At 60.3% G+C, this 22,470-nt stretch overlaps 2 protein-coding genes across 3 annotated transcripts; one reads left to right on the top strand and one right to left on the bottom strand.

Annotated features, from left to right (window-relative positions):
• Window positions 1-4,342: 4,342 nt before the first annotated feature.
• On the top strand, window positions 4,343-10,006 carry SLC2A4 (solute carrier family 2 member 4). Of its 2 annotated transcripts, none has more exons than XM_026520821.4 (11): window positions 4,343-4,648; window positions 5,963-6,079; window positions 6,212-6,384; window positions 6,474-6,598; window positions 6,714-6,829; window positions 6,927-7,089; window positions 7,177-7,364; window positions 7,522-7,626; window positions 7,740-7,841; window positions 8,264-8,467; window positions 8,924-10,006. In XM_026520821.4, the coding sequence occupies exons 1-11, from the start codon at window positions 4,616-4,618 to the stop codon at window positions 9,125-9,127; spliced, it is 1,530 nt and encodes a 509-aa protein (XP_026376606.1). In that variant the 5' UTR covers window positions 4,343-4,615; the 3' UTR covers window positions 9,128-10,006. The 2 variants fall into 2 exon arrangements, with proteins under 2 accessions (XP_026376606.1, XP_048082893.1); XM_048226936.2 differs by lacking the exon at window positions 4,343-4,648 and adding an exon at window positions 5,342-5,561.
• A 529-nt stretch (window positions 10,007-10,535) lies between these two features.
• On the bottom strand, window positions 10,536-16,140 carry YBX2 (Y-box binding protein 2). The gene is made up of 9 exons (XM_026520823.4): window positions 15,864-16,140; window positions 15,206-15,269; window positions 13,761-13,794; window positions 12,840-12,929; window positions 12,072-12,356; window positions 11,792-11,892; window positions 11,380-11,557; window positions 11,005-11,089; window positions 10,536-10,907 (listed from the first exon to the last, which is right to left on the bottom strand). The coding sequence occupies exons 1-8, from the start codon at window positions 16,138-16,140 to the stop codon at window positions 11,039-11,041; spliced, it is 1,080 nt and encodes a 359-aa protein (XP_026376608.1). The 3' UTR covers window positions 10,536-10,907; window positions 11,005-11,038.
• Window positions 16,141-22,470: the final 6,330 nt, after the last annotated feature.

The raw sequence follows: 22,470 nt of genomic DNA, 5'->3' as shown, positions 1-22,470 counted from the left end.
TAGACGAATTATGTAAAGTGAAAGAAGCCCAACAAAAAGAGCTCCTTCCGGGGGCGCCCGGATGGCTCAGTGGGTTGAGCAGCTCCCTCTTGGTATCGGCTTGGGTCATGATCTGAGGTTCATGGGATTGAGTCCCCCGTCGGCCTCCACCTTCAGCGGGGGCTCTGCTTGGGTTTCTCTCTTTCCCTCTGCCCCTCCCCCTGCTCACGCTCGCAGGTGCGCGCGCTCTGGCGCGCTCTCAATCTCTCTCTCTAAAATAAATAAATAAATCTTAAAAAAAAAAAAAGAGAGAGTACATTCTGTATGTTTCCATTTGCATAAAATTCCAGAAAATGCAAACTGCTCTCCAATGACAGCACGGGTTGCTCAGGGCGTGGGTGGAAGGGCGGTAGGGAGGGGTGACAAACAGGTACAAGGACACTTCGGGGGGTGATGGATATGTTCATTGTCTTGATGACGGGGACGGTTTCATGGGTGTATACATCTATCAAAACTTAACAAATCGTACATTTGAAATATGCCCAGTATATTGTGTGTCAGTTATACCCCAATAAAGCTGTTTTTAAAGGCAAAAAACCTTCTTTGGTTGGCTGTCCTCTCAGCAGTGTCTGAATGTTCAATTATTCAACTTCTCATTTTACGGGCAAGGTAAAGAAGGCACAGAGAGTTGAGGTAACTTTCCCAAGGCCCCAGTGTTAGTAAGCGTCAGAGCCGGGGCTCACGCTTTGGCAGCGTGAGCCTACAGTCCAGACCCTCTGGACTGGCAGGGGAACAGTGTCGCGCTGCTGATGGACGTGGAGACGGGGACAGCCATTCTTCAGAGCAAGCTGGTAGTATGGAGTCAAACTGGGTGTAAGTGTGCCCCGTGACTCCGAAATCCCGCTTGCGGGGATAGAGGGAAATAATTGTAGACATACGCAGAAGCGGAAATCTATCTGCCAAAGAACCGCTCATAGGAGCCCAGGACAAACCTCGGAGGAAATGTGCATGGCCGCATTCTGCGTCGCGGCTGGGGACTGCAGACGACCTGGTGCTCACCCAGTGGGATTGCAACTAAAACGCGGCGTGAGCGATACTGTGGGGTACCGTGCAACGAATCTGGTCATTACAAAGCACGGATGAGGTTTAAAAACACAGTGCTTACAGTAAGTAGGACCAGAATAAAATATATGACGCTATTTACATGAATTAGAAATGTTTGCACACAAGACAACTGATTTTTTTAAAGATTTGTTTATTTAAGAGGGGGGAGGGGCAGAGAGAGAGAGAGGGAGAGAGCATGGGGGGGCAGGTGACAGAAGGAGAGAGATTCCCAAGCAGACTCCCTGCTGAGCGAGGAGCCTGACATGGGGCTCGATCTCACGACCCTGAGATCATGACCTGAGCTGAAATCAAGAGTCAGACCCTTTACCGACGGAACAACCCAGGTGCCCAAAAGCGACTGATGTTTTACAAGAGCCCACGAAGTGCATTGAAATGGCTGCCTTTTGAGGGAGGTTAAGTGGGATGGGTAGAGAAATGAAAAATAGGTTCCCCCCCTTTTTTTAATTTTTTATTTTATTTATTTAATTTTTTTTTAAAGATTGTATTTATTTATTTATTTGGCAGAGATAGAGACAGCCAGCGAGAGAGGGAACACAAGCAGGGGAAGTGGGAGAGGAAGAAGCAGGCTCCTAGCGGAGGAACCTGATGTGGGGGGCTCGATCCCAGAACACCGGGATCACAACCTGAGCCTCACGCCCTGAGCGGCAGGCAGACTGAGCCACCCAGGCACCCCTCCCCCTCCTTTTTAAACGAAAAGTAAGCTCTATGCCCAGCGTGGGGTTTGAACTCACAACCCTGAGATCAAGACAGGCACACTCACCAACTGAGCCAGCCAGACACCCAAAAAAAAGAATCCTTTTTACAATAAAAATAAGACACAGATCAACGAACACAATGAACACATGTCATTAATTCAATCCTCTGCACCCAGACCCTGATCTATAGACAAAATGCAGAGAAGGCACAGAGAGGGGCCCCGTCATTGCTGGAACTAGGGAGCAGGGTTGCCTTCCAGAAACTGGAGGCAAAGTGGGCCTGTGGAGTAGGAACTGGAAGCAGTGTTTGTGGGCGTCCCCTGGCTTTCTCGTCCCCCCCCCCCATCAATCTCTTACCTACCATGGGCTGAACCCAGCCAGAAGGCGGTGGTCACAGGCGCTTGGAAAACAAGCCTGCAGGGATTAATGCCCCATGGTAGAGGGCAGAGTTGAGGAAAGGCTGCAACTGGTTTGATCAAATGGGCCAAGCATCACTCAGCAAGATCCGCACACACACACCCTTGGCTATAAGGACCAGACCCTCATTTCATTCACGCCACATTTGCTGAGTGCCCGCCACGAGGCTGGGTGCTGGGGACACAGAGGGAAACAAGGTGACCTTCTACTCTCAAGGTTGAAGTACAGAGAAATGAAGATAATCTGCATCGGGGACACGTGGCTCTCTTTTTTTCCTGGAGGAAGCCAACAAAGCTTTCACAGGGTGGGGGGCATTTTTTGAAGGGTGACTGGGAGTTTCCTGGCGTTCCGGAATGAGGGATTGGTACAGCAGAGCAGCCAGGAAAGAGATGGCGTGGTGTGTCCCGGGTACAAGGAGTTAGGTACTGACTAGAACACGAGGATAAAGTCTAGAAGGTGAGGCAGAGATGGAAGGAGAAAGGCAGGAGGTTTTGCTTGCCCTGGAAAGGGATTCGAACTTGACAATGGGGGCAAAAAAGAACCACTCACTTTTGGGGAGGGAGCGATGAGACTGAACTTTTTTAAATTTGAACTCGGCCCTCCACGTAGGGGAAAGTAGGGAAGCAGGAGGCAACGGTGGTCTGGACCAATGCGGCAGCAGCACAAGGAGAAAACCAGATGACTGTGAGTTAGGGAAGTCAACACACCGATGCTGGTAACTAGCTGGATAAAGGCGGGGAGGAGCGGGTTGGTGGAGGGGGGAGGAATCCTGACCTCCAAGATTCCCAGGGTGGCTAACGGGATGAAGAAGTTAGGAGGAAGAGGGGCGCCTGGGTGGCTCAGTCGTTGGGTGTTTGCCTTCAGCTCAGGGCGTGATCCCAGGGTCCTGGGATCCAGCCCCGCATCGAGCCCCCGCATCCGTCTCCCTGCTCCGCTGGGAGCCTGCTTCTTCTTCTCCCACTCCCCCTGCTCGTGTTCCCTCTCTCTCTGGCTGTCTCTCTCTGTCAAATAAATAAATAAAATCTTAAAAAACAAACAAAAAAAGAAGGCAAGAGGAAGAGCAGGTTTGGACATGCGGATCACGTGAGCTGCCCCGCGCGGGCGGTAGCTGAATCCTCGGATCCGGGGCTCCAGAACGCGGCCTGGGGTTGGATGTAAGGAAGGCTTGCAGAGGTGGACCTGCGGGGGTCAGTGGGCCTCAGGCGACGCTGCCCGGATCCGCTGCGGATCCTCGCTCTCCCTGCAGGTGGCACTACAGCCCCGCGCTTCGGAGGCCGGTTTGCAGCGCCGCGCGTTGCGCTCGGATCCGACGCGCCATCTCTCAGGTCGCGCCCTCCTCGCTGGGGGTTCAGACCCGGAGCGGCCTCTGGAGAGCGTGTCCAAGTCGTCCACGCGGCCAGCACATTCGTGGCAGCTCAGGGACCTCAGGCTGGTGGCGTGGTTGGTGTGACCAGCAGTCCCTCGGGCCGCCTCCAGGAACCAGTGCGGGGAACGGGTGTAGGGGAAGGGCCAGACAGGCAGTGCCCGGAGCACGGATGCACGGAAGGAGGACCACCAAGCCCAGACACGCAACGCGCTCGGAACGGAACTTCCTGTGTCCCAGGGCCGTCCCCGCGTGGGAAGCGTGTCTCGGACCCTTTAAGGCTCCATCTCCCTGCCCTCCCCCGCCCGGGACAGGCCGGGACACCCGGGACCTGACATTTGGCGTCTCCCAACGTGGGAGCTAAAAATAGCCGCGGTGGGTTACTCCAGGCCATTGCTCCCCAGCCACCCTGCGCGCCCGCTCGCGCGCGGTCTCAGGCCGCCCGAGTTTTCTCCGGGGCCGGCGTACCTGCTGCATCCCCTACTCCCCGACCCCCGGTCCCAACCCGCCGCGCCCGACTTTCCAGCGCTTCCCCAGCCCCAAGCCCGGCTGCTGGACCGACTCTCCACACGAGGTGGGGCGGGGCCTCCTGGGTTCCGGGACCCTTTTCCCCAAACTTCGCGGCCGCAGGCGCGCAGGCACCCACGGGGCGTGTCTCGCCGGGCACGCTGGGGAGGCGTGGCCTCGCCCGCCAACCCGCTCCCGGGTCCCAAATTCTAAACCCCAAGCTTAGGGAGGGGCGTGGCCTTCTGGGGTGTGCGGGCTCCTGGCCAATGGGTGCTGCGAAGGGCGTGGCCGTGGGCGCTGCGGGGGCTCTTCGGATCTCTCCCCCCAGCCGGGCTCCGCCAGATCCCCGGGAGCCCTGCCGCTCTCTGGATCCTTGGCTCACGGCAGTGGGTCCCGCCAGGCTCGCCCTCTACACTTCGCTCCGGGACGCCCGTCGCCCCCGGGCCCTCTGCTCGCCAGGCCGGGGCCGCCGACCCGCAGTCGCCTCCCTGTTAACTGCAGCTCCTGCGCCTCCGGTTCCTAAGACAAGATGCCGTCGGGCTTCCAACAGATCGGCTCGGAAGTAGGGTTCAGCATGTGGGGGCGGGACGGGGGCACAGGGCCCGCTTCTCTCGGGCCGGGGTCGCGGTTGGGGTCAGCTAGGGGGCGGACCCTGCGCAGGCGCAGGGGGTGGGGGAGCAGGGGGCCTGGCTATTTATACCCGGGCTGGACAACCCGTGACTGTGGGATTCCAATCCTTCCAAGAGGCTGAGTGGGTCTGGGGGGACCGTTCGGGGGCACGGGCCACCCCGGGATTTCTCGAGTCCAGCGTTCGCCCCTTTCTCCAGGGCGCGGCGGGGCGCGCCCGGATCTGGGGGACATCCTGCCCCCGATCCAGCCCAAGAAAGCAGATCCAGGCGAGTCTTGCCCCCCTGGAGCTGTCCGTGTGTCCCGGCTCGCGGGAAGTTTTTCGAGGAGCGGAGGCTCTCGTGGGCCCCCCACCCCCACTTCTGGCCGTCCTCCAGGACGCTGAACTTTCCTTTGGCCGCACGGTTGGTGGAGGGGCTGAGGGGAGTGTCAGCCCCCCCTCCCCCAGCTCAGGTTTCCGCTTGGAGACAGTCTGTGCCGCCAGCAAGCGGCCGCCACCGCCCCTCGCACCACCTTCCCGCCCCCATCCCCTGGGCAGGGCTCTCCTAGGCAGAAGCCGGGCACGGCCCCCCGCCGCCCTGCGGGGGAGCCTAGAGGGGGAGGGAAGGCCGGGGCGGAGACAGAGAAGGCCACCCCAAGGGCCATATGCGGGGAGGAATGACCGCGATGTCCTTTTTGGAATCGCCCTTCTAGAGCGTGTTGGGGGCCTCCAGGAACCCGCTGAGAGCACCCCCAGAGGGGAGGAAAGAGGACAGAGGCCGATGATAAAACACTTGGCGGTTTATAAATCCAGCACTGTCAGGAATCCCCTTAGCATTTGATTTTGATTTTCTCGCTTTCAGGGACAGGTAGGCAAAGGAGGCAACATCACTCCTATCGCCCCTACCCCAGAGGAAACCTAGCTTCAGAGCTAGGAAGTGACTTGCCCAAGGTCACACAAATCTGAATCAAGTCTTAAGGCCTAAGCCTGTCCCAAGGTCACCAAGAAATGGTGAGCCTGAGATCCTCAAACATTTCTCAGCTTGCTGGACTCAAACACCCAGTTTCTCCTCTGTGCCCGGTTACTGTGGCTTCTTCCTGCTCCTGTTTACACTGAGATCTTCGCTCGATTCCTAATATGGCCCAGTTTCCCTCACCCAACATGTTGGATGGAACCCAGCATCTTCAGGCTCCGGCTGGGCCCAGGCCCCTGGCCGAAGGAAAGAAATCATGATTCCATGTGACCTCCTCTCTGCTTCTGCCTCCCCAGGACGGGGAACTCCCTCAGCAGCGAGTCACTGGGACCCTGGTCCTCGCTGTCTTCTCTGCTGTGCTTGGCTCCCTGCAGTTTGGCTACAACATTGGGGTCATCAATGCCCCGCAGAAGGTGAGGGGCCTGCTGCGGGCAGAGTGGGCTGTCCGAACAAGGAGGGCAAGGGACAGGGACAGCAGAGGAGAGCGGAGGGGGAAGTCTCTGCAGGCGGTCACTCCTCCACTGTCTCCCCCACCCCCCACCCAGGTGATCGAACGGAGCTACAATGAGACGTGGCTGGGGAGGCAGGGGCCTGAGGGACCCGGCTCCATCCCACCAGGCACCCTCACCACCCTCTGGGCCCTCTCTGTGGCCATCTTTTCTGTGGGCGGCATGATCTCCTCCTTCCTCATTGGCGTCATCTCTCAGTGGCTGGGAAGGTATGGGGCTGGCTGGCCAGCGTGGGGGGGGGCAGGAAGGCGGCCCCCGCATGGCACCCTAACTCTCGGCCCCACTCTTTGCCTGCCAGGAAGAGGGCAATGCTGGTCAACAACATCCTGGCGGTGCTGGGGGGCGCCCTCATGGGCCTGGCCAACGCTGCTGCGTCCTACGAAATGCTCATTCTGGGACGGTTCCTCATAGGCGCCTACTCAGGTACCAGCGACGGGCACCACGGCCCTGCCCAGCGCCCTGCTCTCCTCCACCAGCCCTGAGTTTGGGGGTGGGAGGGGCCCTGTGCCCTCAGCCCTCTCTTCTTCCCTCCGCCCAGGGCTCACGTCGGGGCTGGTGCCCATGTACGTGGGGGAGATCGCCCCCACTCACCTGCGGGGCGCCTTGGGGACACTCAACCAACTGGCCATCGTCACTGGCATTCTGATCGCCCAGGTGACTGGGCCTGGCCTTACGGGTGGCTAGGCAGGGGGTTGAGTGGGGCTCTGCGCTGAACGGCCTGCCCCCCTTCCTTCCCGCCCTGCTCCCGCAGGTGCTGGGCTTGGAGTCCATGCTGGGCACGGCCACCCTCTGGCCCCTGCTCCTGGGCATCACCGTCCTGCCCGCTCTCCTGCAGCTGATCCTACTGCCCTTCTGCCCAGAAAGCCCCCGCTACCTCTACATCATCCGGAACCTGGAGGGGCCCGCCAGAAAGAGTAAGCTTCCCCCGCCCCCACCTTGCTAGCACCTGTCCTGCCGGCCCCCCTCCCCCGCCTCTCCGGCCTGACCCTCGTCACCTCCAGGTCTGAAGCGCCTGACTGGCTGGGCTGATGTGTCTGGCGCGCTGGCCGAGCTGAAGGAGGAGAAGCGGAATCTGGAGCGGGAGCGGCCGCTGTCCCTGCTGCAGCTCCTGGGCAGCCGCACGTACCGGCAGCCCCTGGTCGTCGCCGTCGTGCTGCAGCTGAGCCAGCAGCTGTCCGGCATCAACGCTGTACGTGCGTGGCGGCCTCGGGTGGGGCAGGGCCGAGGGAGCCGCTAGCCCCCCCCCCCCCCCCCCGTGTTCAGACGTGGGGTCAGTCCAGCGGGCTGTGGCTGCCAGGGAGGGAGGGACGTGCCTGCCAGCCCCTTTCCTGCTCCTCCCGTTGTAGGTTTTCTATTATTCAACCAGCATCTTCGAGACAGCGGGGGTAGGGCAGCCGGCCTACGCCACCATAGGAGCTGGAGTGGTCAACACGGTCTTCACCTTGGTCTCGGTAACTGCTGACGCCCACCGTTGGCTTCGCGTCCCCCCCCCGCCCCAGTCCCCCAGTGCCTCCCCCGTCCTGTGCCGCAGGCGCCCCCCGCCAAGCCCTGACTCTTGCGGCAGGTGTTCCTGGTCGAGCGGGCTGGGCGCCGGACGCTGCACCTCCTGGGCCTGGCGGGAATGTGTGGCTGTGCCATCTTGATGACCATAGCTCTGCTTCTGCTGGTGAGGCCTGGGGACTGGGAAGGGAGCCGCGGCCCGGCCCGTGGGAGCCCCCCCGGCCCGGAGGCTCTGTGCCCATGCAGGACCACTCCTCGACATAGGCCTTTGATCCCTGGGGCCACCCGTGTGCTCCCAAGGGACTCCTCCCTTCCTCTGGGAGGAAGCTCAAGCCCAAGGCTGGCGGCCAGGAAGGAGAGCCCCTGTCCAGCCTCAGGCACAATCATTCCTCGGGACCCGCTTTAGGACCAAGAGAGAGTGGGCCGCTTACCAGCCGAGAGGGCATTCACCTCCCCTGTGCCCCGAGCAGGGCAGGAATAGGGCAGCCAGCCTGACCTGGGCTGCCAGGCTCCTCCGTGAGCTGCTGGGAGGAGCGCGTTTCAGTTCTCTGCACGACCTGAACTCCCGTCTCTCCTCGCCGGCCACAGGAGCGCGTCCCCGCCATGAGCTACGTCTCCATCGTGGCCATCTTCGGCTTCGTGGCGTTCTTTGAGATTGGCCCTGGCCCCATCCCCTGGTTCATCGTGGCCGAGCTGTTCGGCCAGGGCCCCCGCCCAGCGGCCATGGCCGTGGCTGGCTTCTCCAACTGGACGTGCAACTTCATCATCGGCATGGGTTTCCAGTATGTCGCGGTAGGTGCCCGCGTCTCGTCCCCGGCTCCCACCCTGTAGGCCAGAGGGGGGCACGTCACAGCCAGCCCACTTGGCTGTCTGGGGATCACTTTGGTGGACCACGTGGGCCCTGAAAACCGCCTGCTCGGCCACAATCGAAGGAATGAAGGGAGCCGAAGTACGTGGGCTAACGGCAGAGGTGCCTTTGAAACCAGCTGTGGCCTGGCTTTCTTAGAGTGAAACGACGAACTTCGCGTCCCTACTGCGGGTGGTTGGGAATCCGCTCTGAGCAGCGCGACTGCACTGCGGACGGGCAAGGGGGAGACGGAGGACGGGAGGTGGGGCCCAGACGATCCTTTCTTGGCTCATTCCCAGTCGCTTCCCTTGCCCGGCCAAGGAGCACCTGCCAGGGCCGTTAGTGCCCGGCTGCCCGAGACCACCCAGCCCCCCCAACACCTCTTTCTCCATCTGTCCCAGGAGGCTATGGGGCCCTACGTCTTCCTTCTGTTCGCCGTCCTCCTGCTGGGCTTTTTCATCTTCACCTTCTTAAGAGTGCCTGAAACCCGAGGCCGGACGTTCGACCAGATCTCGGCCGACTTCCGCCGGACGCCCTCTCTCTTAGAGCAGGAGGTGAAACCCAGCACAGAACTCGAGTACTTGGGGCCCGACGAGAACGACTGAGGGGCCGGGCAGGGGCGGGAGGGCCGTGCTCTCGCCCCCCTGGAGACCCCTCGTCTCCTCTGTAGCACTTTGGCCCTCTCTTCCCCGTTGCTTCCAGGGTGAAGCCCCTGCGTCCTGGCAGAATCGGGAAGCTGGAGGGAAGGGTGCTCCGAGCACCCCTCATTCCCCTCGTGTGACTCTTGGATTATTTATGTGTCGTGGTTAGGCTGTGGCCATCAGGGTGGGCCATTCTCCCAGCTCATCCCCTCCCTCCTCCGGAGCCCGCCCCACCCCCACCCAGCCTCCGTTCCAAATACTCTCGCTCCTTGCTAGAGAAGGGGGGGTGCAGGGAGGAGAGGCCCTGGGGCTGACTTCTTAGTGGGTGGAAGGAAGCAGGGAGCAGGATTGAAGAAGAAAAGTAGCTCCTGCCACCTCGGACTCCTCCCACTTGCTGGCACTTTCTGTGAATTCTTGCCACACAGACTCTGGGTGAAGGGGGTCCTGTCTTGACCCCTCCCAGACAGAGGACGCACCCTCCCAAGGCCTAAGCTCACCTCTGCTGGCAGGCTCAGCTCTCTCGCTCAAACTTCCAGGGCAAGAGAGCCACGTGCCCATGCGTGGTGAGAGGGACTGCTCCCCGAGGCTGCCGGCGGGGGGGGGGGGGGGGGTGCTGCTCTTGCCTCCTCTCTCTTCCTCAAGGCTGTTCTACCCACAAGCTTTTGACCAACTAAGGGAAAGAGGAGTTTGAAAGGCTGCCTGTAAACACGGGGTGGGAGGAGCCTTCAGATATTTTTGTATATGTTTGCAAAAGGGATAGGGACAAGAAACCAAAGGTCTCTTGTACTAAATGTATATATATATATAGATAGATAGATCCGTACATAAAGTTACCATATGCAACACGCGTCCTGTCATGGAGGCACCCGGGCATGGGCTGCACAGGGACTGCAGCTCCCTGTCCCCCTCTGCGTCCCTCTGTCCACCCTGTCTTAGCTCGAGGCCCAAGGATCCTCTGGGTGTGGTCATTCTGCCCCCACTTAAGCTCCTAGTCATTGCCTTTTTTTTTTTTTTTTAACTAAGTCCTACACTGAACGTGGGGCCTGAACGCACGACCCCAAGATCAAGAATGGCACGTTCTACCCACTGAGCCAGCCAAGCGCCCCTGGTCATTGCTTTCACGATCAGTAAATGCTCAGTGAGTTGTAGCCGCAATGGCAGCCGCTGCCCTCAGCACTTCCAGAACATTCCTGCAGGGGAGAGGTCAGCCCAGTTACAGATGGGAAGGGTGAGTCTCACAGGGGGAAGCACCTCCAGAGGCGCAGGAGGGCTCAGGACCCCGCCCTGCCCCACATGCCCCGCCGCCCCCTTTGGCAGGGAGTTCCCAGCCATTCTCCACAAAAAAGAGGCCGAGACCAAGACCAAGACCATGGGGAAAGCCTGTTTTTGTTTTTACTGGAGGCTCAGGTGGTACATGACGGTTCATAAAATGGCTTCAGAGGTAGGGGCTAGAGGGGAGACAAAAAATAAACTGGGGTGGGAAAGAAAAACAACCAGGAGGAGGTAAGAGCTGGCTGGTTCCTTCTCAGCCTGATTTAGGGGAGGGAGGTGGTGCCTCTGAACAGTAGGATGGAGCCCTTCCTTCAGCCCTTGGTAGGGGAGAGGGAGAGCAAAAGGCTGTTCCTTCGGGCCTCCTGAGTCTCAAGGAAAAGGGGAAAGCCGGTGTTTTGATGTCATGAATTATGGGAAGGGGGGAGGGGGTGCTGGGTGGGGTACAGGGCAGTTGGAAAAACTGGCAGATAACCTGTGTGAGAGAAAGACAGGGACAAATCGTGACCGGCGACCCGTCCTCAGGCCCCAGCGCTCCCCCTCCCGGACTGCCCACGGGCGCAGCCGCTCACCAGATGGTAGCTCTGGGGGTCCTTCGTGTTGGAGTCACTCCAGTATGGTGGTGGGGGGGTCCCCACTGTTGATGGGGGCCGAGGTCTGGAGAGAACAGGGGTGGTCATATGAAACCCTCTCATTCTTGAGAGCCCCCCAACTCTAACGTTCTTATACCTTTTTCCTTCCCATTCCTCCCACCAGCGGGGGCTGAGGCTCCAAGCAGAGCTAGAGAGGAGTCTGGGGTGGGGGGGGGGGCACCTGCTGGAGGTCGTGGACCCAGCAGCCCGAGCTCCCTGGTGTTGGGTGGGGGGCGAGCAGGGAAGGAAAGGGAAACAGGCTGGGGCCTTTTCTCTTACCCCCCTTGCCCCCCACCAAGCAGCCCATGTCCTCACCTCCGGGGCTGTGAGCTGCCTGGGTCCGGGGGGCTGCTGCCGCCGCCGCTGGAAGTACGGGCGGTTTCGTGGGCGCTGGGGCTCAGGCCGGGAACCATCAGTGGGGCCTTGGCTGGGCTTGGTCTCTCCATCCCCACCTTCTGTGGTAGGCTGCTGGGGTGGCCTGGGGCGGAAAGGCCTGGGGAGACAAGTGGGGGACCCTGGAGGGGGCAGGGAGCCTGTGTGTTCCGTCTCCCTCCCTCCCAGGGCTCCCCCAGCAGAGAGGGTCCAGCCTGTTTCCCACAGCTCTGGGCATCACTCAGCTGCCCTGCCCCCCTTGTCACTAGCCTCAGGCTCCTCTTAGACTCACTCTTCCCCTCCCCCCCCAATACTGGACAGTAAGGGGAAGACAGCCCCAGAAAGGGAGTTTTACCTTCGGTACCGAGGCCGGAATCTGGGAGGGGGGACGCGCTCGTCTCCCTGTTGGTCCCCCTCCAATGGGGCTGTCTCTTTGGGCTCTACCCCGTCGGTGCCCTAGGAACACACAAAGGCCTGGGGGAGCGGGGGGACCACCTGCCGCCCAGGACCCCAGCATTGGGGGCCCTTCCCAGCCTTCCTCCACTTCCTCCGGAGACTTGGAGAACTCTGTCCTCACCGGCGCCCCCTCCCTTCCCAGGATGTGGCAGCAGCTTCCACGAGCCTAGGACCCCCACCTCTATAGGCTGCTGCTGGTTGGGCGGCCTTGGGCCTCGCACAAAGCGCCGTCGGTAGAAGAAGGGAGGTGGGCGCCGCCGCCTGGGCCTCTGCCCAGAGTCCTCGGCTCGCTCCCCTTCGCTGCCCGCTTCCGTCCCACCTGATGGCGCCTGTGCCACCATGGGTGGCGGGGCAGCTGGACGAGGCCGGGGGGTGAACCTACGGAACCTGCGTCGGTTGGGGGCGTAGCGGCTGCCCTTCACCGGCACGCCGCCGGGCCCGGTTACGTTAGCGGCTTCCGCACCCTGGGGGGGAGGGGGGCAGTGAGCTCACTCAGCCTGCATGCCCCACGTTCCCAAACCTGCTTCCCCTTCTGCCAGCTAACCACCCCCCCCCCAGCTTGCTGCAGCTCCTCCACTGCTGCGTTTCCTGCCCTCCCCCAGGGGCCTGGGCCTGCGTGTGGACCCTTCTGGGAGGGCCCCCTCTGTAACTTGCCCTTCCAGAGTAGCTGCTACTGGAGCCTCTTGCGGGGGGAGAAGGTGGGGGGGGAGGAGGGTGGACTGGGGACACGTGGAGTACAGACTGGAAGGGCTCGGTGCATGACCAAGAAACCCGGATGTTGTCAAGGGACGAGAGGGACGCCGTCTGTAGGACGCCAGAGTGGCGAAGGCCGAGCAGTGCTCCTCGGGAGAGCGTGGCCCCGTTCCCCTGGCCTGGGCTAACTGGCCCGCAGAAATGGGGACCTCCCTCCCCCAGCCCAGCCGCCCCTGCCCCGCAGCAGCGCGAACCTTCTCTCCCTCCACGACATCGAACTCCACTGTCTCCCCGTCTCCGACGCTGCGCAAGAACTTCCTGGGGTTGTTCCTTTTAATGGCCGTCTGGCAGGGGAAAGGCCACGAGAAAGGTGAGGGCGGCAAGCCCGGGGTCTCCCTCACCCCTGCTGGGTGCGCCACCCCATTTCGTTGTGTTCACCGTCAGTCATCCGTGTGGCCCGGCCGGAGGGCGGAGCGCGGCCGCAGGCCAAGTTCAGTGGGGGAGAAGCCGCAAAGCAGCCCAAAGCAGCCGTCTCCCCGCGCCTGTGCCCTCGGCCTGTCCCTGGGACGCTCTCCCTCCTCCCTTTACCCCTCAGGGACTTCCCAAGGGGAGGCCGCAAGCAGGCCTGCAAGCAGACCCAAGCGCAGAGGCGCGCTAAGCGGCAGCGTGGGCGGACGGCTCTGCGGGGCTGGCCTGGGAGCTCCTGCCCGAGGCAGCGGCATCACCTGCGAGGCTCGCTCGAGGCCCGGGCCTCCCCCAGCCTCACTGCCTCGGCAGCTCTGGGGTGGGGCCGGAGTGGGCAGGGCAGGGGATGCTGCTGCCGCGGGGACCACGCTTTGAGAACCATGCACCCACGCGTCCCTAGCCTGCGCCCTCTCCCTCAGAACACGGCCTAGGCCTCGTTCTCGTGTTAGCAGGTCCTGACGGAGGGCGTGAGCACTCCAGGGCCGGGGGGCAACAAGCTCACTTCTCACGCAGACAGCGTGGCACACGTGCGGCCAATGCGGCTGATACGGGCACCTGAGGCGAGGGGGAGGCGGGACCATCGCCCGGCGGACACGCGGTTGTGGGGGGGGAAGCGGGGGAAAGGCCGCATGTCGCTGCTGCCGAGGCTGATGGCAAAGGCCTTCCGAGAGAGGGTGGTTCTCCCCCACTCTCCTCCCCCCAGCTCTTACCTGGTGAACAAAGACATCCTCCTTGGTGTCATTCCTGCAGAACAGGAAGGGTTGTTAGGGGGGACCTTGGTGAGGCCTCCCCAGCTGCCCAAGCCTAAAAGCAGCAGGCCCCTCCTTACTGGCCTCCCCTGGCTCCTGGCGGGGGGGTGGGGGGGGGAGGCTGGAGACGGGGCCCAGGCAGAGACAAGAGCCAGAAGTTGGTATAAAGAGAAGTATAGCGAAAACCTCAGTGAAAGCCCTGAGCTTCCTTAGGGCGGAGGGGAGAAGGCAAAGTCACCTTGAAGACGCTGGGCCAGCGCTTTACCTGCTGAGGACTCACCTCTCTGCCCCAGGGGCACCTTAGAACCTGGCAGTGCTGAGTGTAACTATCCCTGGCCAACACCCCTGCCCCAGCCCCTATCATGGCTGGAAAATTCCTCTCCATGTCTTCCCTTCTAGTCTAGAAGAAGGGAGAAAGTGCGGACAGGAGAGAGGTGTAGAACGAGCTTGAGAAGGGGACAATGTGTCTAGAACCTGCTGGAAACATCCCCAAGACTTTGTTCTCACCCTCAGCCCAGAGGGGAACCCCAGAGGCAGGACCCCGCTCAATATACCAAGGGACCAAGGGTGAGAAAGAAGATAATATTCCACCATTCTCGATCACGACTTGCCTATTACCCCAGTTTATCCTAGCACCCCATGGCTGGGAGGGGAGAATGGAGAGATTTTCCTTCAGAACTTCCCAGGAGCCCTCGGTTTCCAGAATTAGAGAGGGACCCTTCCCTAGATCAAATGTTCTCGCTCTAAAGCACTTGGATCTGCACAAAGGTCAGCCTGCTAAGAGGGAACTGGGGCCTCCCAGGAGGGCTGGGCTGGGCAGGGTGCCCAGGCTGGGGAAGGGCCCACTGGGGGAGACCTGGCTCCTCTCCCCAGTAGCGGCAGGGTTGGGGCTGTCCAGCTGAAGGAAGGCAGCAGCCTCTGCCGGGGCTGGCTTCCTTCCCCAGCCTGCCCCCCCTTAGCCTCCGTCCTGCCAGGGTCAGGTGGGGGGATTCAAATGAGCCAGCAGCCCTCTAAGGGAGATGAGTCAGGGGAGTGCTCCTCCAGCTGCCCGAAACAGGAAATGAGTGAGGATTTCAGCCCCGAGCCCTGAGGCGCAGATAGCAGGTACATTCTGCCCCCAAGCCAAGCAAACTAAACCCACAGGGTGAGACAGACAAGCTGGGCCGCTCAGAGCCAGGTTTGCTAAGTTCCGAGATTAACTCTCTCCTGCCCTCGGAGAAGCAGAAGCGCGGGAGCTTCATCTTGCCCGCATTTGCGCAGCGGCTAAAGCCTTTCAATCAGCATCAGCTGGACGTTGCAACCCTGTGCCTCAGCAGGGGGAGAGAGAGGAGGTCGGGAGGGTGTCCAGTCCCACAGGCCAGTTTGGAAGACACCCCTGCCACCCCCTCCCCAGGTTTCTCAGATACCTGTTGATGAATCCGTAACCATTCCGGACGTTGAACCATTTGACAGTGCCCAGGACTTGGATTGCTGCCAGGCAGGGATGCAGTGGGGGCAGTAAGATGGGGGGGAAGAGATGGAGTTGGGCTCAGTTTGGAGACACTCCAAATGCAATCTACCTCCCTTTACCTATTAAGCATCACTTCAAGCCACCGGTTTCACCCAGTAGCTTCAAGGCATTCTTTCTGATCCCAGGTCCACCAAATGGAAGCGCCCACACAGCGGGGCTCAGGCTTTCAAGACACTTCCAACTTTAAGTCACGTTCATCGTGGGCTACAAATCCAGGCCCTTCACCTAGAACCGGGCACTCACCGGGCCCACCAAGTCCTGCCCTCCCAATGTAAGGGTTCCCAGTGCACCTGCTTCCCTAGGCCCGAGTCTCCTGCCGTGGGGCTGTGCCCAAGGCCCCAGCAGGACCTGCCCACCACGCCCTCCCAACAGCGAAGGCGAGGCGGGATTTCCCACCAGGCGAACTCACTTGGGTCAGCTGCCCTCAGCCCAGCGAGTCCTTTGAGCCTCGGGCCAGGCCGGCCTTCGGCTCTCGGGACCGCGTGGGTTCCGCGATGCCCCTCCCCCAGCCCGTCGACCCCATAGAGCCGCTCTGGCACGCGCCCGCCCCTCACCCAGCACCGGCTTGTCCGCCTGACTCCGGGCCGGGGGCGCGGGAGTCCCCGACGCTGCCGTCGCCGGGTTGCCAGGGGTGCGGGGACCCGGCGCCGAGGGGGTCCCGGCAGCGGGGCCCGAGGCGGCTCCGACCCCGCCGCCGCCCGCCCCGCCGCCTGCTTTCTGTGGCTCCCCCGCGGGCACCGGTACCACCACCGCTACCACCCCTGCCGCCGTCGCGGGCACCGTCGCCGCGGGGGCCGCTGTCGCCACCGCTGCCGCCTCCGCCTCGCTCATCCCGCCGGGTCCGGTACCGGCCCCCGCCGCCGCCACCTCCTCCGCCTCCGCCGCCGCCACCGCCCCGGCCCCTCCCCCCGGCTCGCGAACCCGCCGCCCGGCTCGGTCCTCGCGCCCCGAGCCTCGCCCGCACGCCGGCAGCGGGCCCCGGACCGAGGCCAATCGCAGCCCGCAGCTGCGGCGCGCGCAGGCCCCGCCTCCCGGCCACAGGCCAATCGGAGAGGAGCAGCTCCCAGCCCGCACGCCGGCCACGCCTCCCGGACTTCGCGCGGAGGCCGAGGCCAGGTCTCACCGCCCCGTAAGTACACCTGAGCCCCGCCCCGCGGCCGTCACATGACCGCCGCCAGCCCAGCCTATTGGCCGACGGCCCCTTTCCCCTCCCCCTCCGCCCCTCTCCACCGGCCGCGGGAAATCAAACGGGCTGGTCGCGCCCCAACCGCCACCTGGCCTCTACGCGCAGGGCGGGGCGGGGGCGCAGCTCCAGGGTTGCCCCTGACGACCCGGGTGGGGGGCCGGCGCCGTCAGCCTCCGCTCGGGCTGTGGGCGGCACCGTTCCCCTCCGCCCTCGAGACTGCCGGTGCTCGCACACCGCCACTCCCCGGGGATGCTCCGCATGCTCCAAGCCGCGTACCCGCCCGCGCCGTAGAAGGACGACTTTCTCAGCTCACTTTTGCTTTTGAGGTAGAATTCCTAGAACAAAATGCACAACTCCGTTTATCCGTGCGGCCAACACCCTGGTCAAGGCTGTTTTGACCTCGCCCGAGGCAGGACGTTCCCTCGAACCCCCCCCCCCAGCCTCCCCGCGGACCCCCCGTTTCGGGGTCCCGCGCGCCCCGGTCGCCCCGTCCAGCTCCCGGGCCGCTCCGCCCGCCTTCTTCCTTTCCCCCAACCGGCCAGGCTCTGCGGCCTCTCGGCCTTTGCACGGGCACTTTCCTCCACCTAGAACGCGCCTCCGTGATTCTCAGGATGACCTCACTAGCACATCATCCTTCATTTTTCTGCTGGCGTGCTTGAAGATCTGAGTGTCTCTTGCACCTGCCCGTTTGTTCTGTCCCCCCTGCCCCCGCCCCGCGAGGCTGAACTGCAGGGAGGTAAGGACGTGTCCCCATTCCGCAGATGGGAAGACTGAGGTCCCGGCGCGAGGCTTGCCCCAGGTTTCAAGGGAGCCCGGGTGCTCGCCCCAAGCTGCAGTGCCCCTCCCGGACTAATGCGGCTGCAGAAGTCGCTCCTCCAGAGCGCCGCCCTCACCCCCCGACCCGGGCGGCGCGTATTTTTAGCCGGGACGCTGAGCCCTAGCCAGCCCTCGTGCCCGCACGCGCCGCGGGCGCCACGTGCGCGTCCCCAATCCCGGGGTCCGCTCTCCAGCCGTGGCCGCAGCCGCGGCCGCAGCCGCAGCCGCAGCCAATCCCGGTGCCGGCGCGCCCTCTGCCTGCCGCTCCCGGAGGTGCCGGCGTCCTCGCGGCCCTGCCACCGGCTCCTCCGCCCGCCCACCCCTGCGGCCCTGCCCGGAGCGACCGTTCTCTCTGTCCCAGCGCCTCGGGCAACGCGGAAAGAAAAAGGGGGGAAAGTGAGAAAACAACTAAATCACCAGGCAAGGCCGTGAAGGATGCAGAAATGACCACCGTCCCTTGGACTGTTAAGGACCGAGGTTCCTGTGTCCAGCCCCTAGCTCGAGGAAGGCAGAAGCAGGAGGCAGGAGGGCAGGAATGGGGCAAGACAGGAGACCACACAGGGTGGCACGGCAGCAGAGGGAGTTCTGGTGTGGACTGGGTAACTGCACTGTGAGAAGGGTGAGCCCTGTCTGGGGTAAGGTTAAAAAGATGTCAGGAGACCCCCCGGGGTGAGGGCAACAGCTCCGATGCAGGAAACCATTCTTGCTCATACAACAGAGACATGGTCTTTATCTCCACCGACAGGAATGAGCAGATGCTACAGAGATAAGCAGTTAATTTCCCTGTTCAATGGAAGGGTTTGCCCGTGTGATTTTCCGGTGATTTAAATATATTTGTGGGCTAGAGCTAGCAAGGGCTCCAGGCATTCTAGCCAAAAGGCTTCTTCCTCTGCCACCCTCCATTCCCTTCTGTCCATCTCGAGTTCACTGTCTTGCCTTGTCTTGTTCACTGTTTTTAACAAAATAGAAGCGAAACCCCCGCCTCCTTAATTGTCGTTGCCCTTCGCAGCGCCATCAAAGACACCAGGCTTCCTGAAAGCAGTCTTGACGGTCTCTGCTTCCTCGTGTTTCACTCACACCCCACCAGCCCAAATCTGGTTTCTCCCCTGCCACTCCACCGAGATGTCTTCGGCAACTGTCCACCAGCCCTTCCTAATCGAGACAGTCACTGCCTGGTGTCGGGTTCTCTTCCCACTCCGTCCAGAGCCCCGAGGCGGCTTTGCCATGCCCTCCTGCCTCTCCTTCTGCGGCTTGTTCTCCTCCACCGGCCTCTGTCTTTTCTGGACTGCCTTCTCCTGCCTTCTGCCACCTGCCTTCTGCAGGTCATCCTACTCATTATTCACTCCCCCCAGTCTGGGCGGCCACCTGCCACGGATGGCTCCGGAGCCTGCATGTCCAGCCCTGAGCCCCTCCCACCTCCTAGCAGACTGAGCCGGTTCTCTCTAGCTAGTTGACCCCAGGCTTCTGAAACCTGACAAGCCTACATATAACCTCCTCCTTGCCCCCCTGCCCCCCCGCCGCTCCTCGCCTCGCACCCACAAGCAATCATTCTTTGGTGCCCATCACTCACTTGTGGAAGTTTCCCTCGGCTGCCCAGGCGTAGCACAGCAGAGGTGAAGATGCATGATATCAAACTGAGATACTGTCTGAACGATTTAAAAGCTGGTGCCGTCGGTGCCCCTCGTTCCAGGTACTCCCCGCGACTCCCCACCCCAACACACTCACCTTCTCGCTGCCCAGACCAGAGTTGACGCCTTGTCTCCTCTAACACCTGCTCTCTGTTTTCTCAGCCACTCCAGAGAGTGCAGACCTACAGCCTTCACCTCTGCTCCCTGTCCCCTCTTTCCAAGCTCGCCTAGCGCTGCCAGATCCTTGACCTTTCCTCCGCATCTGGTATTACTTACCACCTCCTTGTGGAAACCTCCTCCTTGTTTCTTTTTTTTAACCTGTTCGTAATAAGAGTTAATATTTATTTAGCACCTCACCATGTGCCACACACCATGCTAAGCATCTTAGGTGCCCTCAATCATTAATTCCTTAACAACAACCCTGGGAAATGGGTACTGTCATTATCCCCATTCTTCAGATAAGGAAACTGAGGTGTCGGGGGTTAAGCAACCAGCCCAAGACCACACAGCTGCAGAACAAGCCAAGTGGGGCTTCAAAAGCAGGGCGTATCTTCTGAATCACCAACCTCCTTCCACCGCGCTGGGACCACACTTTTCTATCCCTTCTAGTTCTTCCCATATGTCAGGCTTTTCCTTCCAAAGCAAATTTCTTGAAAACCTGTCTGCGTTACCTGGGCTCTGCTTCTTCCCTTGGCCTGGCCTCCGGGAAAGACATTGACACGTGCCGTCCCACCGAGTTCAGGGGACACCTTTTTGTCCTTGTTCCTCTTCCTCCACCTCGGTCTACGTAGCAGGTGCACCTGGAGACCATTTCGTTCTCAGAGTTCTTCATGGGCTCCTCAGCCTTCCTAAAGGTCAGAGCCCCTAGTTCTTCTCTTCTTCTGGCTCTATGACCTCTTCTTTGGAGAGCCCACCCAGTCCCACCGCTTCAGATAATGACCTGTTATGGGTCAGATTGTGTCCCCTTGGGAACCCACGTTGAAGTCCTAATCCGCACACCTGCGAATTATGACGATATTTGGACATAGGGTCTTGGCAAGTGTAATCAATTCAGGTGAGGTCCTTAGGGTGGCCCCTTCATCCGGTGTGACTGGAAACTGTCACATAAAGGCAGATGCGGAGGGAGAGCGCCCCATGATGACAGGCAGAGGTCCCAGCACCACAAGCTGTCACGAGGCCATCGGCAGCTGGAAGACGAACGCTCAAGACTTCAGAGAGAGGCCAGCCCTGCTGACATCTGGATTTCAGACTTCCCTCCTACAGAACCGTAAGCATAAATTCTGACTTTTAAGCACCAAGCTTGTGGCACTTCGTTATGGTGGCCCTTGGGAACCAAGAGCCAGCCCAAACCCAGATGACTCCCCAGTCCGTGCCTCCAGCCCGGGCCCCCTGAGCTCCACACCCGGGATGGCCAGCTGCCAGCCGTGAATCCCCGGAGTCCCCTGTCTTGGGAAGGGGCTCCACCATATCCGGACCCAGATGGATGAACCCCGCCGACCCCAGCCGGTTCACCCCATCCGCAGCTCTCACCTGCACCCCTCTCACGAGCCTCCCACCGGCTTGCCTTCCTCTTCCTCAGGACTGCCCCCTTCCAGCCCATTTTGCACAGAGTACTCCCCAGCAAAGTAGCCTTCCAGACATCCTGTCCTCCCATCCTGCTTGATCGCCATTACAGTAATTATTCATACCTGCTATTTCCTTGTCCGTATTTTCTTGTTTGTGATGTGTACGCTTGAGATCTTGTCTGTCTCGTTCGCTGCTCTATTCTCAGTGCCTGAAACTGTAACCAACCTCTAGCAGGTGACCAGTAAAGATGCATAGATGAAGTAACTTAATACTTAGGCACCTTCAAAGATTTCTGTATTTATTTGAGAGAGAGAGTGAACACGAGCAGGGAGAGACATATGCAGAGGGAGAGAGAATCTCAAGCGGACTCTGCACTTAGTGCAGAGCCCGACCTGGGGCTTGAACTCATGACACCGGGATCAGGACCTGAGCCGAACCAAGAGTCAGACACTCAACCTACTGCGCCCCCAGGCCCCACCCCCTTCAATATACCTATTCCCTACGGCCAGTAGTTCGTCCATGGGGCACATGGCCCAGAGAGATTCCCTTACAGGTCTGCAAGGAGCCGGGCATGGGAATGGGGAGGTGGGACATTACAGGCAACCTGGGCATCCAGCGCTGGGGGTGTGCGGGGAAAGTGTGGGCGGTGTCCACCTGGCCTGTTCTGCAGCGGTTAGGAGTGACAGTCCCGGGCACTGGCTGGCTCAGTCTGTGAAGCATCTGCCTTCGGCTCAGGTCATGATCCCGGGGTCCTGGGATCGAGTCCCACGTCAGGCTCCCTGCTCAGCAGGGACCCTGCTTCTCCCTCTCCTCCCTGCTCCTGCTCTCTCTTGCTATCTCTGTTGCTATCTCTGTCACTCTCAAATAAATAAATAAAATCTTAAAAAAAATAAGAATATTTCAGGTCAGGGCGCCTGGGTGGCTGAATCGGTTCAGCGTCCGACTCCTGATTTCAGCTCAGATCCTGATGTCAGGGTCGTGGGATCAAGCCCCACGTCAGGCTCTGCACTCAGCCTGAAGTCAGCTTGGGATTCTCTCTCCCTCTGGCCCTTCCCACTCGTGCTCTTCCTCTCTCTAAAATAAATACTTAAGTTACTTAATTAATAAAAATTAAAATATTTCAGGTAGTTTGCAGTAAAATGTATATATTCATTTATTTCTTCAACAAACATTTATTGAGCACCTACTGTGTGCCAGATGCTATCAAAAGGTGTTGTGGACACAGTAGTGAATAAGACACACTAGTTTCCTGCACTCCTACAACTCACATTCTAGTGAAGGGCCCGTGACTAAATGAGTAAGCAGGTGCACGTGATAATTACAGAGAGAATAGAAAGCCATAAAGGAAATGTCCAGACTGACGGGATAGAGAATAAGAGGATGGAGGGGGTGAATCACGCCATCAGGAGACAGTGCCAGGAGGGATGTCACAGTTTATGCTCTGACCTGAAGGAGGAGACGAGGCACTTGAAGCAGCTGGTGCAAAGGCCCTGAGGCAGAAAAGCCTTGAGCCTACCAGAGAAAAAAGTTTAGTGAAGAAGGAGGAACGGTGGGGAAGGCAAAGCCTGGGCAACCAAAGCCTTGGAATCTGGATTTTATTCCAAGAGCGATTGGAATGCTTTGAGGGTTTTAAAAGGGGGAGTGAGTCATATGGCCTGATCTATTTCTTTTTTCTTTTTTTTAAAGATTTTATTCATTTATTTGACAGAAAGAGAGACAGCCAGCAAGAGAGGGAACACAAGCAGGGGGAGTGGGAGAGGAAGAAGCAGGCTCCCAGTGGAGCAGGGAGTCCAATGCGGGGCTCGATCCCAGGACCCTGGGATCACGCCCTGAGCCGAAGGCAGACGCTTAACAACCGAGCCACCCAGGCGCCCTTATTTTTTCTAAATAAACTTTATTTTTTAAGGATTAGATTTTTAGGTAATCTCTACACCCAACGTGGGGCTCGAACTCACAGCCCCGAGA

This window comes from Ursus arctos, unplaced genomic scaffold (assembly GCF_023065955.2).
Source record: "Ursus arctos isolate Adak ecotype North America unplaced genomic scaffold, UrsArc2.0 scaffold_14, whole genome shotgun sequence".
In the NCBI taxonomy this organism is placed as follows: domain Eukaryota; kingdom Metazoa; phylum Chordata; class Mammalia; order Carnivora; family Ursidae; genus Ursus; species Ursus arctos.
The sequence above is the reverse complement of the archived record's forward strand: the minus strand, read 5'-3'. Positions and strand labels throughout refer to the sequence as shown.

Bases quoted from the DNA above. Each gene is read 5' to 3' on its own strand.
- YBX2 (XM_026520823.4), bottom strand. From the start codon at position 16,140: ATGAGCGAGGCGGAGGCGGCAGCGGTGGCGACAGCGGCCCCCGCGGCG. The intron at 15,270-15,863 runs GTGAGGGGCGGG...CCTGCCTGGCAG, and splicing joins GGCGGACAAGCCGGTGCTGG to CAATCCAAGTCCTGGGCACT. The intron at 11,090-11,379 runs GTGAGGACATGG...TGTTCTCTCCAG, and splicing joins GGCAGCTCACAGCCCCGGAG to ACCTCGGCCCCCATCAACAG.
- SLC2A4 (XM_026520821.4), top strand. From the start codon at position 4,616: ATGCCGTCGGGCTTCCAACAGATCGGCTCGGAA. The intron at 6,080-6,211 runs GTGAGGGGCCTG...CCCCCCACCCAG, and splicing joins TCATCAATGCCCCGCAGAAG to GTGATCGAACGGAGCTACAA. The intron at 6,385-6,473 runs GTATGGGGCTGG...TTTGCCTGCCAG, and splicing joins ATCTCTCAGTGGCTGGGAAG to GAAGAGGGCAATGCTGGTCA.